The 12,576-nt window shown below is 33.7% G+C and overlaps 1 protein-coding gene across 1 annotated transcript in view; it reads right to left on the reverse strand.

Annotated features, from left to right (window-relative positions):
- Window positions 1–2,150: 2,150 nt before the first annotated feature.
- The window catches only part of LOC138712178 (uncharacterized), a 79,758-nt gene continuing 69,332 nt past the window's right edge, over window positions 2,151–12,576 (reverse strand). Inside the window, exons 23-26 of the mRNA XM_069843673.1 lie at window positions 8,945–8,965; window positions 5,889–5,969; window positions 4,176–4,222; window positions 2,151–2,314 (exon numbers count right to left, since the gene is read on the reverse strand). Coding sequence (XP_069699774.1) covers window positions 4,203–4,222; window positions 5,889–5,969; window positions 8,945–8,965 — 122 coding nt within the window. The 3' untranslated portion in view covers window positions 2,151–2,314; window positions 4,176–4,202. The remainder of the gene's footprint in view (window positions 2,315–4,175; window positions 4,223–5,888; window positions 5,970–8,944; window positions 8,966–12,576) is intronic.

The raw sequence follows: 12,576 nt of genomic DNA on the forward strand, positions 1-12,576 counted from the left end.
ATGGAAGTTATTTTCCAGGGGTTTTAAATCGTAACAGAGAAAGAACTTTTGTGTGTATGCGAAGAAATATTACAAACTGTGTAACTGCGAAGTGTTTGCATGCAGAAGATTTGCATTGATATCATACCTCTCAGAATGCAATATTTTTTTTTTGTCTGTCCTCTGTCAAAATTATTTTGCAAAGACTGTTACTATAAAGAGTTTATTTTTTTAAGATTGAGTTTTGTACAATTGCAGATATTTATTGTATACGTAGGCTCAGTCCACACCTGTGGAGTAACGGCTAGCACGTATGTTCGCGAAACGAGGTGGCCCGGGTTCGATTCCCGGTTGGGACAAGTTACGTGGTTGAGGTTTTCTCCGGGGTTTTTCCTCAACCCAATATGAGCAAATGCTGGGTAATTTCGGTGCTGGACCCCGGACTCATTTCACCAGCATTATCACCTTCATCTCTTTCAGACGCTAAATAACCTAAGATGTTGATAAAGCGTCGTAAAATAACCTACTAAAAAGAAGTAGGCTCATCTCTGCGGGTAGTATTAATAAGTCTTTTTTAGAATTAATGTTGCATAAATTAATCTCATAGTGTACAATTTATGCTAGATACATTTATGCGTACTGTATATACGCATGTTTCTAACTATGGATAATTATGTAGATAGGAACAGTCAAGCGGCCGAGGTATGTGACAAGTTATTAGGCTAATTACTTACATAGTGTGTGAAGGATATAAATTGCCAACATTATACAGACTACATCTCGGCCTACTAAACATGATGTGTAGTGAAATTTTGTTTTTCTTATAATTTTGTTTTCAATTCCTAAAATATCATGTTTTTAGGATTGATAGTAGTCTAATATTTATAGTTTGAGTAAATGTGAACATCATTGCCAATGACTTTCCGTTCAACACACGCTAACACCACCAAAATAGACAACAGAGTACCCTGCTTTGTAAACAAGGATATCACCACAGTTGAAATGTAAGTGGCGGTCAGAAGTAAATAGTGACACTGTCTACTATCATTTACAAAAACATTAGACTCACAGACAACACTTTTTTAGGGAAACCAGAAAAGTTTCAGAAAAATTTTATTACACTTTTTTGCTCAGTAATTTATGCTCTATCACTAGTAATTTTTGACATTTTATATAGTTTACACCCTGTATAACCCCTAAATTAAAACATTACCCTTGTCGCATATCTCAGCGCTTTGATCGTTCCTATCTACATAATTACCTAACTGTGTATCAAACTACATCGCTAATATATTTCATGGTGAAATAGGGTTTCTATGTACCTGAATATTCAACAATAATAATACATGTGGCCCAATTCGAATTCAATACGATACGATTCCAGATTTTACTGTATTGACCTTGAGACTCTATCCGGATTGAGTCCCCATTTACATGACAATTTCGATTTGAATCCTGCATGTACTGTACGTGCTACTGGATAGTGTGATTTTTACGACAGTTTGATATCCGAGAAATATAATTTATTAAGTTAGGGCATATTGCTACATTCATTTGATTTATTTTTTTTTTCAAATTAAATATCATCCGTCCTCAAGTAAGGTTTACCACTGGGATCTGGAATTAACAAAATATAAAAGATAAAGGGAAATGAAACGAGCAAAATACTGATTCGGTTTGTACATTAAAACAAAAATTTACGTGTTAACATAGATGATAGTGTAAAATTTGAAGAGAGGCCTTCAGAATTTCCATTACAATCTTCTGAACCTCATAAAAGGGAATTTTAAAGGATTTAAGGATATTACATGTAAATTTTGGTAAACAACCCCTCGCTCCAAATAGTAAGCCTGCAACATCCCAGTTGTAAGGCGAAATTTCGTATTTTTCACTGAGGTATTGAAGACAAGGTGCATATTTAACTCGCTTGTCATCATTTATCTGCAGTGCTTGATTCGTATCTCGTTCAAAACAAATCGTAGGGTCTAAGACCATCGCTTTCTGGGTTCTTCTATTGATGGTAATTATATCGACTCTTCAATAGCTATTCGTAATTGGTGACAAGACCTTTAATAATTCAGTATATATTTTTCTAACGCTTCTTTTTTGTGGAGGACTTACAGACATTTGTCAAATGAACTTGAACATTCATGGAATAAATACTCATAAAATATCAATGCTGAGATATTTATTTTTCTTGTTTCTGTATTTTACATATAGGATTTACCAATAACATTGAAATAGAACATAATTCACTTGGGAAGTAATGTAATTCAATTAGAACAGCTGCCTCAGTTTTGAGAGATGATGTTCGTCAACCTCTCGTCCTTTGTATCTGAAACAATTAACATAATTTGATACATCCAGGCATTTAAATGAATTCAAATCCTAATCAAAAACGTATTTACATTTCTCATAATTTTATTTAAGCCTAGGCCTTTGTAATAATGCTGGCGAAAAAATCAATCGCGTAACGTAGCCGAAGACCGAGGAGAATTGGAAGTGGATGGGGAGGGAGTTGCAATGTTTCCTGTTTTGCTCGGGGATTACGAGCTTCGTCCTGTATGATAGGTAACTAGCTACACTGCAATAGTGTCAGAGTTGTAAGTTCCATTAATTAATTATTTTTCTCAATTTCTTAAGTAACTTACTTTTTTATAACCATTGCGATTCATTTGTTGAACACGATAGGTGTTTGCTTATAACAAAGAAACAGCAGTACTACATAAATAAACATTGTTAAAATGAGTTCAAACAGGATTTAGATATTGAGAATATTGAAAATTCTGCAATTGAATGTTTAGCACCATCGAAATCCCGCGTAAGATATGAAGAGGAATATAAAAAATTTGAAGATTGGTGTTCCAAGAAAAATGTAGAAATGTTTAGAATTAATGTTTATAATAAATAAAATCCATTCCATTTAATTTAATGTGTGGTTCACATTACGCAACCAGTTATACAGGGACATCATTTTATTTTTACTTGCATTTTTATTGTACCTGCATTTCTGAATGTACCTCACTCCCAACCCTTCACTAATGTCCTTGCTCCCGTCAAACACACAAACTTACGGCCGCTGTTGCATTCGAAGTCTTCAAGCAGTGAAGTAAACACTGCAGTGTATAGTGTGTTTCATAAATATGATTGCGTTTTCTATAGAAGAAAGAACCTATGTTAATAATATCGTACTAAAAAATTATATTCAAGAAACGATAAATTCAATTTCACAGAATATGCTTCAAAATGTTTTTAATAATATGCGTACTGAATTGAAGCCTGCATTGTAATGAACGGAAACCATTTTCAGCAACTTGTTTAAAAATTCGGATTAGCTTTTTTTGAATCGAGGTGGCTAGAAGCAAAGGAATGCTAGTGACATTTGTAATAACATGAGTTAAGTGCATCTAGTGTAAGCAAAAGTATCTAAAATTTTAGTGGCAAAGGGATATTTTAATCGCATCACACATTAAAATTTAAATAAAAATTTCACCGATTTTACGAAAGCTTAAATATTTAAACCCCATTTTCTCAAAAGTAACTTAAGTGCACTTACAGCCCTTTACATATGAGCCCCTCAATTTAAATGCACCCTCTATATTGTATGTTAACATCAATAATTAATATGCTAAATAAAGTAGACATTACGTAACGAACATAGCCGCCTGAAAAGTTGAGTTTTTGAAAAAAAAATGTTACTACTCTACTGTATTTTGATAAATTCCGTAAAAGTGATGATCAAACTGAAAATCGTAATATCGTATTTCCCTACAACATAAATGGATACACTACTTTTCTCTCCTCCTGTAACTAGTAAAATGATTTGTTTACATATTGCACTAGTAACATCAAACTCCTGTAATGGAAGGGGGCAACAGTGTTTCCGAGTATAGCCAGGTTAATGTTAAAAATATTGGTAAAAATAAAGTGATGTCCCTGTATAATAGCAGTATCATTACCTAACTAGTTGTGTATTAGAAGTATCCTTACTTAACTATTGCGTAATGAATGTTTACAACATTTTTATTAGTGATTCCAGATTATATAAGCAAAGTGACTAACATATACTATACATTGAGAAATGAAGTCTCTTAGTGAGACTCACTTTTAGAGTGTCTTAACTATCAAGTAATCAGTCCTATTGTATTTCCTACAGACCGACTTTGGATTTGAATAATCACTGCTATTAAACATACCTTCTTTTAGCGTTGTGATCCAGAAAGCTAACCGAAACGGTACAGGCCTGAAACGAAAGCAGACTTTGTTGTTATTTCATCCAGATTATGCTGTGATACTACGCATTGTTTTACTAATATTGATTGATGATTTTTATTGTTCATTAAGGGTATATGTACGTGAACGACCACATATATTATCAGAAAATGCAGGCTCTAAATTTCTAAAATTTTATAAGAAAATGAACTCACAATTGGACAAAAATTACAAGGTACGACAGCAAGACTTATTAGAACTTAAATATCTGATAAAAGTATAAAAGTCTGTGGACGAAATTTATGAGAGATTTTTGCACCATAGTGTAATATACAGTAACATCCGTATTTTCCTAGGTACTCTTGGCCACTATTATTATATTGGGAGAGGGGGACCCATCTGTTGTATCTGCTAGCAATTTCACGACTATCAACTGTCTGTATGGAGCTGTACATTATTATTGCTACATTGGACTGCTGCCATCTATCGGCCAGTTCTCTTACCATCATGCCATCTAGCAACTATGTTAACAGATATGTTCACCATGAATATGGATTAATAGCTTGAGAAATATTATCTGTACTACATTCTTTCCTTGATCCACGCATGTGTTAATACAATCTTCGTACATATAACTTCTCACTGTTTCGTGTAAGAGATATATTTGTTTAAACATGGAACAGTCAATAGAATAATATAATTATAACGGGAATGTAAAAGGGCGTTTTTTCAACTTTTCACCTGTTTATCTAGAAAACAATGCTTTTTTGAAAATACAATAAATATTTCAATAAACGTTCCTTCGTGTGTAGGGGAAAAACAATTACATTAATTGTTTAATAGAGGTTATCAAATACATTTCGAGATAAAATTAGTTTTTTTTATGAGAACCCAAACTTTTTTCATCAGATTCTGATTTCATGCAAAAAAAAGTATAAGGACCTTTTGTCTGGAAAAAGTCTTTCATAAAACCTTTATTTTATGAAATATTTAACAAAATTTGAAAAAAAAAAAAAAAAAGTAATACACGGTCAAGTTATCCTTCAGACATCAGCTCTTATTGTGTAAGTGACAAGAGAGAGGGAATGAGGGAAAGCAGATAGATATCACCACGTTAAAGTTATAGGCTATGGTTGGTGAATCCCCGCCCCCCGACCATAGCTGTGTCATTCTCCAGTAAAGGCACGCAGTGAATCAGCTAAAATAAGGGCAGTTTAATACGTCACATTGTTTTGCTATGGTTACATAGAATGTAAACACATTTTCAAAAAGTGCATGGAGAAAAATAAATCGTGTAGCAAAACTAGAGAAACTTTAAACGTAAATTTCCTGGCACTCAGTTCATATAGGTAAACATTATTAAATTTAGTATGAATGATGAAATGTGCATTAAATATCACACAAGCTTCGTGACTGTTAGGCTGTGATGATAGCCTATATTTTCTCATGCGTTTTACGAGCTTCGCAACAATTACGTTTCTTTGCCATGTTATTAAAGGTGTTACTGGTTTATTTTCTTGATTTTTTGAACAGACATAGACTGCGTAATTTCCTTCACCTTCTATCCACTTAAATAAGATCAATGTTCGTTCTCGGAATTGACACAGAGTGAAAACAAATAGGCCCTATAAATTTACTATTCTTATATAATTGTTTTACGTAGTTTCATTTATTTATTTTTATTACAATCTTCTTACCTCTTCTGTGCTGTAATCCGATTTGAGGGTTAGGAATGACACTCGGTTTGATGCTGACTATTGGTTGTTCGCCTTCTAGTACTAGAACAGAATTACATATTAATAATATAACACATTCTGTTAAGATTATCCTTAGCGACTTGACTACACCTTTTCCAGATGTATTTCGCTAAGTATCGTTTCTATATATAATGTGACCAGACGTCCCGTTTTGAGCGGGAGAGTCCCGTTTTTAGACATTCCGTCTCGATGTCCCGATGTCCCGATAATTCTTATTGGAATGCCTGTTAGTCCATTTTTTTTTTTTTTTTGGAAAATTCAAAATAGAATCTTGCTGAACAATGTCCCAAAATGGAATGATGTTGAAATATGTTTTGATTGTTGGCGATTTCAAGGCCATGTTCAGTTAATTTATTTGCATGAAGCAATTTGCTAGTGCAAAGTCATTTAATGGAATAGAGAGGATAAAGAAGTCCGTATGAGATGGGTAGAGCTGTTCCAGCATTCGCCTTTCAAAAATATGTCATTCGGAAACCTTTCTAAATTGTTGAATTTGGCTTATCCCTGCCTGGAACCAATGCTCCTATAGAAAGAGTTTTTACCAGAATGAACAAAATAATTATGAGCTGGAGAAAATACAAGTGTGGGTTAACACATAGAAGTTATTGCTAATTACCAAAGCTAATTTAGAATACAGCTTTTGTATTTTCTTCAATTTCTTGGAGGATATGAAACTTCTTATTGAAATTGAGTCACCAGAAAAAATATATGCACTGACACTGAAGATGATCTTCAAAGTTCTTTTCAATTTTTGAACGATGTAGCGGAACAATATGACATAAAAATATGCATCTGGAATTAAATGAGAATTGTGAAAATAGTGCTAAAGAATCAGATAATCTAACAGAAGAGAAGTTTTAAATGTCTTGGAATTTGGGTGAATTGTGCAAGGAGAGAAGAAATTGACACACCACTCAAAAATTATAATAGGATAAATGGAATGATAAGAAGAAATTTTGGAAAATCCATGAGGAAAGAAGTACAACTACGAATCAACAATATAATTAGCAAACCCACATCGATGTATTTACAGCAGAGAAACTTGGATCCTGACAAAAGCGGAAGAGAGAAGGATCGAGGACGCCCAAATGAGATTTGTATGCCTGGTACTAGGTGTAACAAGAAAAGACCATATAACAAATGACACAATAAGAATAAACTAAATCAGGACAATATTACAATAAAACAGATTGAACAATATAGACAAAAATGGAAAGAACAGCTAGACAGGATGTCTGACAACAGACTGCCACTTATACAGAGCGATCCAAAAGTCGCGCACATTTTAATAATACGTTCACATATATTTATAAAGATGAATTTATTACGTTTACTTACATCAGTTACATCATTTTTCACAACATATGCTGAAAATGGCAGCCCCGTTCAGTAATGCATGTACGAACTCTTTTTACTATGTTTGCGGCCACTTTTTTGAGCACGCGTACACTGATGTTGTTAATCTCCATTGTTATGTTCTTCTTTAGTTCCCCCAGAGTGTGCGGCCTGTTTTTGTATACCCTTCCTTTAAGATAACCTCACAGGAAAAAATCTGGGGAAGTCAAATCGGGGGAACGTGGGGGCCGTAATCCTTGAGAAATGATACGCTCACCAGAAAACTCGCGAAAAAACTACATGGTTCATTAGATGTGTGACATGTGGCACTGTCCTACTGGAACCAACGATCCCGTTCATCATTATCAAGAAGCGCTGATCCACATTCCCTAAAACAGGCGATTAATCTCGTTATGGTCGAATTGTTAAGCACTGCCACATCCGGATAATTCTTACGAAATTCGTCTACAACACGTGCATGAGAACGACTGGAAAAATGATGTTTAACAATAAAAACTCGTTGCTCTTGGGAAAACGTCATGTTTGCCGAGCAATAAACAAAGGACTACTGCAAGCGTCAGTGTATACATACACATCACAATGACGTCTAGGTTTGTTGCTGTTAATACCCATGATGCTATCTAGCGGTAGCCGATAGCACTTTCCAACTGCACTACTCAATATAGACACTGTGAATTTAATGTGTTCGACTTTTGGATCGCTCTATAGCATACAGTTAGAAGAGCTTCCAAAAATAGTTTAAGCCTGGTTTAGAGCGACATTTTGTCAAGATATTGGAATACAAATACTGTTCGCCTTGGTCCCTTACTTCCACTTATTTTTTCTCATCCAGTACACCTGTAGAAATATATGAATATTCTATCTTCTGGCTACAGTAGTATGCGAGATTTATATGGACAGACGGTGTGTGTCGTTCCTTACAAGTGATGAAGAAAAGATTAGCATACACTGATCTGTTTAAATTGTGACTTACGTACAAGTTACATAAATCTATTTCTATTGTAGCATAAAGTTTGACTTTCGCTAGAGATAATTTTGTACCAATACAACAAAATACATTTCGTTATTCTTCATTATAAACACTTTGTGTGTTAAAATTTGCATTGGCAGCTAATTTTTAGGTCATTCTTTCTTTACAGTATTTTGAACATAGCCTATAGTAAAACTTTTGCTTTCATTTTTAAATTTATCTTAATACAGTGGTATCAGAATATTTAGAATATTGTCCTCTTTCGTTACGGTAGGTACTAACATTTTCTCACGTTCAGCGTCATAAATTCACTTGAGTACATTTTGTATAAACTACTATTTAAAGCAAATAATTAAACTTTAGACTTTAACAAAACGTGAAGAACTTAAATTGAAAGTATTTGAAAGAAAAGTGTTGATGAAAGTATTTTGGTAACTTGAAGGTAATATTAGCCGAGAATGGAGAATAAAAAAAAAACGCAGAAGTTCATCAGAAAGGAAAATTAGGAAGTTGCAAAAATAAGTAGGCGACTCGTATGAGATAGATTATATAGGGAAAATTTTGCAAACAATAGGCATAAGTGATTGAATAATAATAATAATAATAATAATAATAATAATAATAATAATAATAATAATAATAATAATGTTAGTAGATATATATTACTTACTCCTTCCACTCTGTAGAGCATCTAGAAAAGAACATGTGAAGCAGAATGAATGGATTTGTTTTATTTATGATGTAATTATGAGCTTTAATAATTATAACATATTAACTTGATTACATTGCTGCATCATATCAGTTCTCATTTTGAGGCACGATCATAATAAGAGAGTATCTACGTAAAGATTAATTTTTGGTCCTACAGAATATATCAGTTATGGTAACAATGGATATTAGAGGAGAGAAATTCGTTCCGGCGCCGGGGATCGAACCCGGGTCCTTGATTCTACGTACCAAGTGCTCTAACCATTGAGCTACGCCGAAGTTCAGTACACAGCACCGGATCAAATTCCACTCCTCTAGTGTTTTTTTCCTTTGTGGTCTGACTCCAAGTTCGACATATATGTTGACATATATTTAGTCAACTGCCATTATACAAGGAGCGCACTCAGTTGAGTGACTTAATGGCCGGGATTCCACAGTATTATGCACTGTTCGATCCCCGGCGTCGGATCGAATTTTTCTCCTCTAATAACCATTAATAACCAATAATAAGTAAGGTTGGGATAAAGTAGCTGTATCAGGATAGACAATCTTGGTCCGTGCGTTTTGTTTACAAGCATTAACTAGTTGCCACATGTCCCCCATCCGACAGTAGTAGCGACGCATATTTAAACCCTATTTCAGTTTGGTTGACAGGCTTTCCCCTCTACTCACACTCCCTACCATCAGTGAAGGGAAGATGCTACTGTTTATCTTACAAAAGTTCGACTAATTAACTATCTACGTAGTGACAAATTTTATTTCTGAAAGTGTTTATCGGTACTCTATATTTCTAAAGTCCGTACTAAGCGTTTATATTGAATTTTATTTCTGTTTATATTAACTGGCACATTAAAAAGCTGCTGACAACAGAAGATAAATGTTTTCTCCACCGCTAGTTGCTAGTTGCTACTCTACACCGACAATCTGCACTGTGTCGCTTCCCCTGACTTCATAATACAAACTAACATTCCTAAATGTACCGTAATTAATATTATTAGTTGAAAATACTGTAAGAAGGACACAAAAATATACTCTAACATGTAATTGTCAAACATCTGTGACACTGTATTTTATATTCACTTATGTACTTTATTTAATATTTTATTTGCTAGTGTGTACAGCTTGGGGGGTGCAGGTATAAGAGGTAACAGCTACCGGTCTGTTACTGACGGACTCAGGGCAAGTAGAAGGGGAAAGAAATGCCTTCGCATCCTCTCAACTTGTATGAAATGTCGTTTAGTTCATATCCGCTGTACTGTCCATTCACTGATGTTTTAGCTAGGGGTGGGGAGCGCTCTTTTTCAGCAGGTAGAGTTTTAGCTAGTGGAAGGGGATAGTGTTTACTTAATCTGAAGCGAGTCAAGGCCCTATCTTATACATCCATACAGCTTATCCTGATATAGTTACTTTATCCCAACCTTAATAATGAGTGTAAAAAAGGTTTTATCTTGAATATTGTAGAAGATTTAAATTAGTTCAGTTTCAAGAATATTTATATTTTCATTTCAGATTTTCAACAATCTTTTTAAACACATTCAAGTTCATCAAAATAAATACAATACATTACTACTAACACCACCACCACCACCACCACCACCACCACCACCACCACTGTCACCACTACCCCACTGCTACTGTTAATACTACCAATACTAGGCCTACTATAACCACCACTACCACTTGCGAGCACTCTTCAATTTCTATACTGTTTAAAATTATTTTCACTCTGCGCTATCATATGTTTTTATTAAGGGGAGAGGATGGTATTTTTTTTAACTTTTTTCCTATTTGGTGTAAATTATTAATTTTTTGTATGTAGAGAGCTCATAGCTGTGGCAACTAAACCAAATAAAACTATTTTGAAAAAAAAATTATTTTGGGGGCCCAAATTTGAAAAAAAAATATACCCAATGCAGGATTGTACTAAAACCGATATATCTAAACCGTCTTTAAAGATAGATTCAAACAGGTTTTGCAATGTATTTGCAAAAGTATGTTCTACAAACTGTCTGTAACAGAATTTTTATATTAGTCCCTACGTTTGTAAAATAAACAATTAAAGTTTAGTAACAATTTTCTGATTTCCTTTCTTGCAAACAAACGGACGTATTTTTAAAATGACATCAATTAACAAAATTCTGTTACACAGAAAAGTTTCCTAATAGTCTAAAGAATGTGTGTTCTAAATTTCATGCATGTATCTTTAATAGTTCAGAAATTATATTCATTTTGTCTGGCAATGTAGCAAAAACAATGAAGTTAGTGGAAACCGATAAAAGCGGGCGTGTGATTTAAAAATCCATAGCGCAGGAAGTTTAAAAATGACGTCTCAACATCCGATAAGAGCACAAATACCCACAAAATATTATGCAATGCATTCCACACATATCAAAGGGTATTTCAAAGAAAAAAAAATTTTTTTTTAATTTAATTTACCGGAAACAACAATAAAAGTGGGCGAGTGATTTAAAAATCCATAACGCAGGAAGTTTAAAAATGGCGATCCACACATATCACAGGGTATTTTAAAGATTTTTTTTTTTAAATTTAGTCATTTTTCATCAAAAATACCATCCTCTCCCCTTAAGTGCTAATTACGAGATGGTGTACTTTACCATATTTATATCACAGAAATGCTACCTTCAATTAACACCTTTGATCATTTACCTTCAATTAACACCTTTAACACCTTAACATAACAGACATTTCCGCGATTCATCTGCTTTTATCAGATATTAATGTAATGGATGTTTGGCTTTGGAGCTATACAACGAAAAAGTTTAATTCGTCCTAGAAGGACCAAGGATTTGAAAGTTTCAATTTCACACAAATAGAACATATTCTACCACATCTACTGGCAAATTCTGTCCGTAATGTAGAATAAATATTGTTTCTTGTTGAAGGAAAACGTTAGATAGGTACGTAATCAGTACTCAAATGTTACTTAGTCTATTATTGCTTTACGAATAATGTGTATTTTGTGTAGGATTATAATTTATTTTATGCTCGACCATGCCGAAATGTAATAATTATACATATGGTAGCAGTCCTTTAATGCATGTCATTAAAGTACACCTATTCATTAAAGTTCAGGTTTTCGATTATTTTCGGATATGCAATCGAAAGACAACTATCGAAAGGTCACGGAGGCTGGAAATCCAATACTGTCGCTGAAGGTTATGTTCTGTTACTATAATAATTAGCGTTAATTGTAAATAATATTCAAATAAATTCAATTTGTCATCTCGTTTTTCAAAGTCGAATTCAATTTCAAGGTTATATCAAGACTAATGATTATCTTACTATTATCAAGGTCGTCGATATTCGTTTCCCGGAAAAAATGAATACTTTCGCGTCTGTGTACATCTCACAATTCATGAGGTAGGCTATTGCACTCACATAACAATAACATGAATACTTACGAATAATTTCAAGTTAGAAATATGGTCGAGCATGAAAAGTCGTATGAAACTTGCCTATAATGGTAATTAAGACGCTCATATGAAAATTATTAAACTCGCTTGCGCTCGCTTCATAAACATCCTCGCGTCTTAATTACTATCATTATAGGCTCGTTCCATAATGTACTATTAT

This window comes from Periplaneta americana, chromosome 13 (genome assembly GCF_040183065.1).
Source record: "Periplaneta americana isolate PAMFEO1 chromosome 13, P.americana_PAMFEO1_priV1, whole genome shotgun sequence".
Lineage (NCBI taxonomy): Eukaryota > Metazoa > Arthropoda > Insecta > Blattodea > Blattidae > Periplaneta > Periplaneta americana.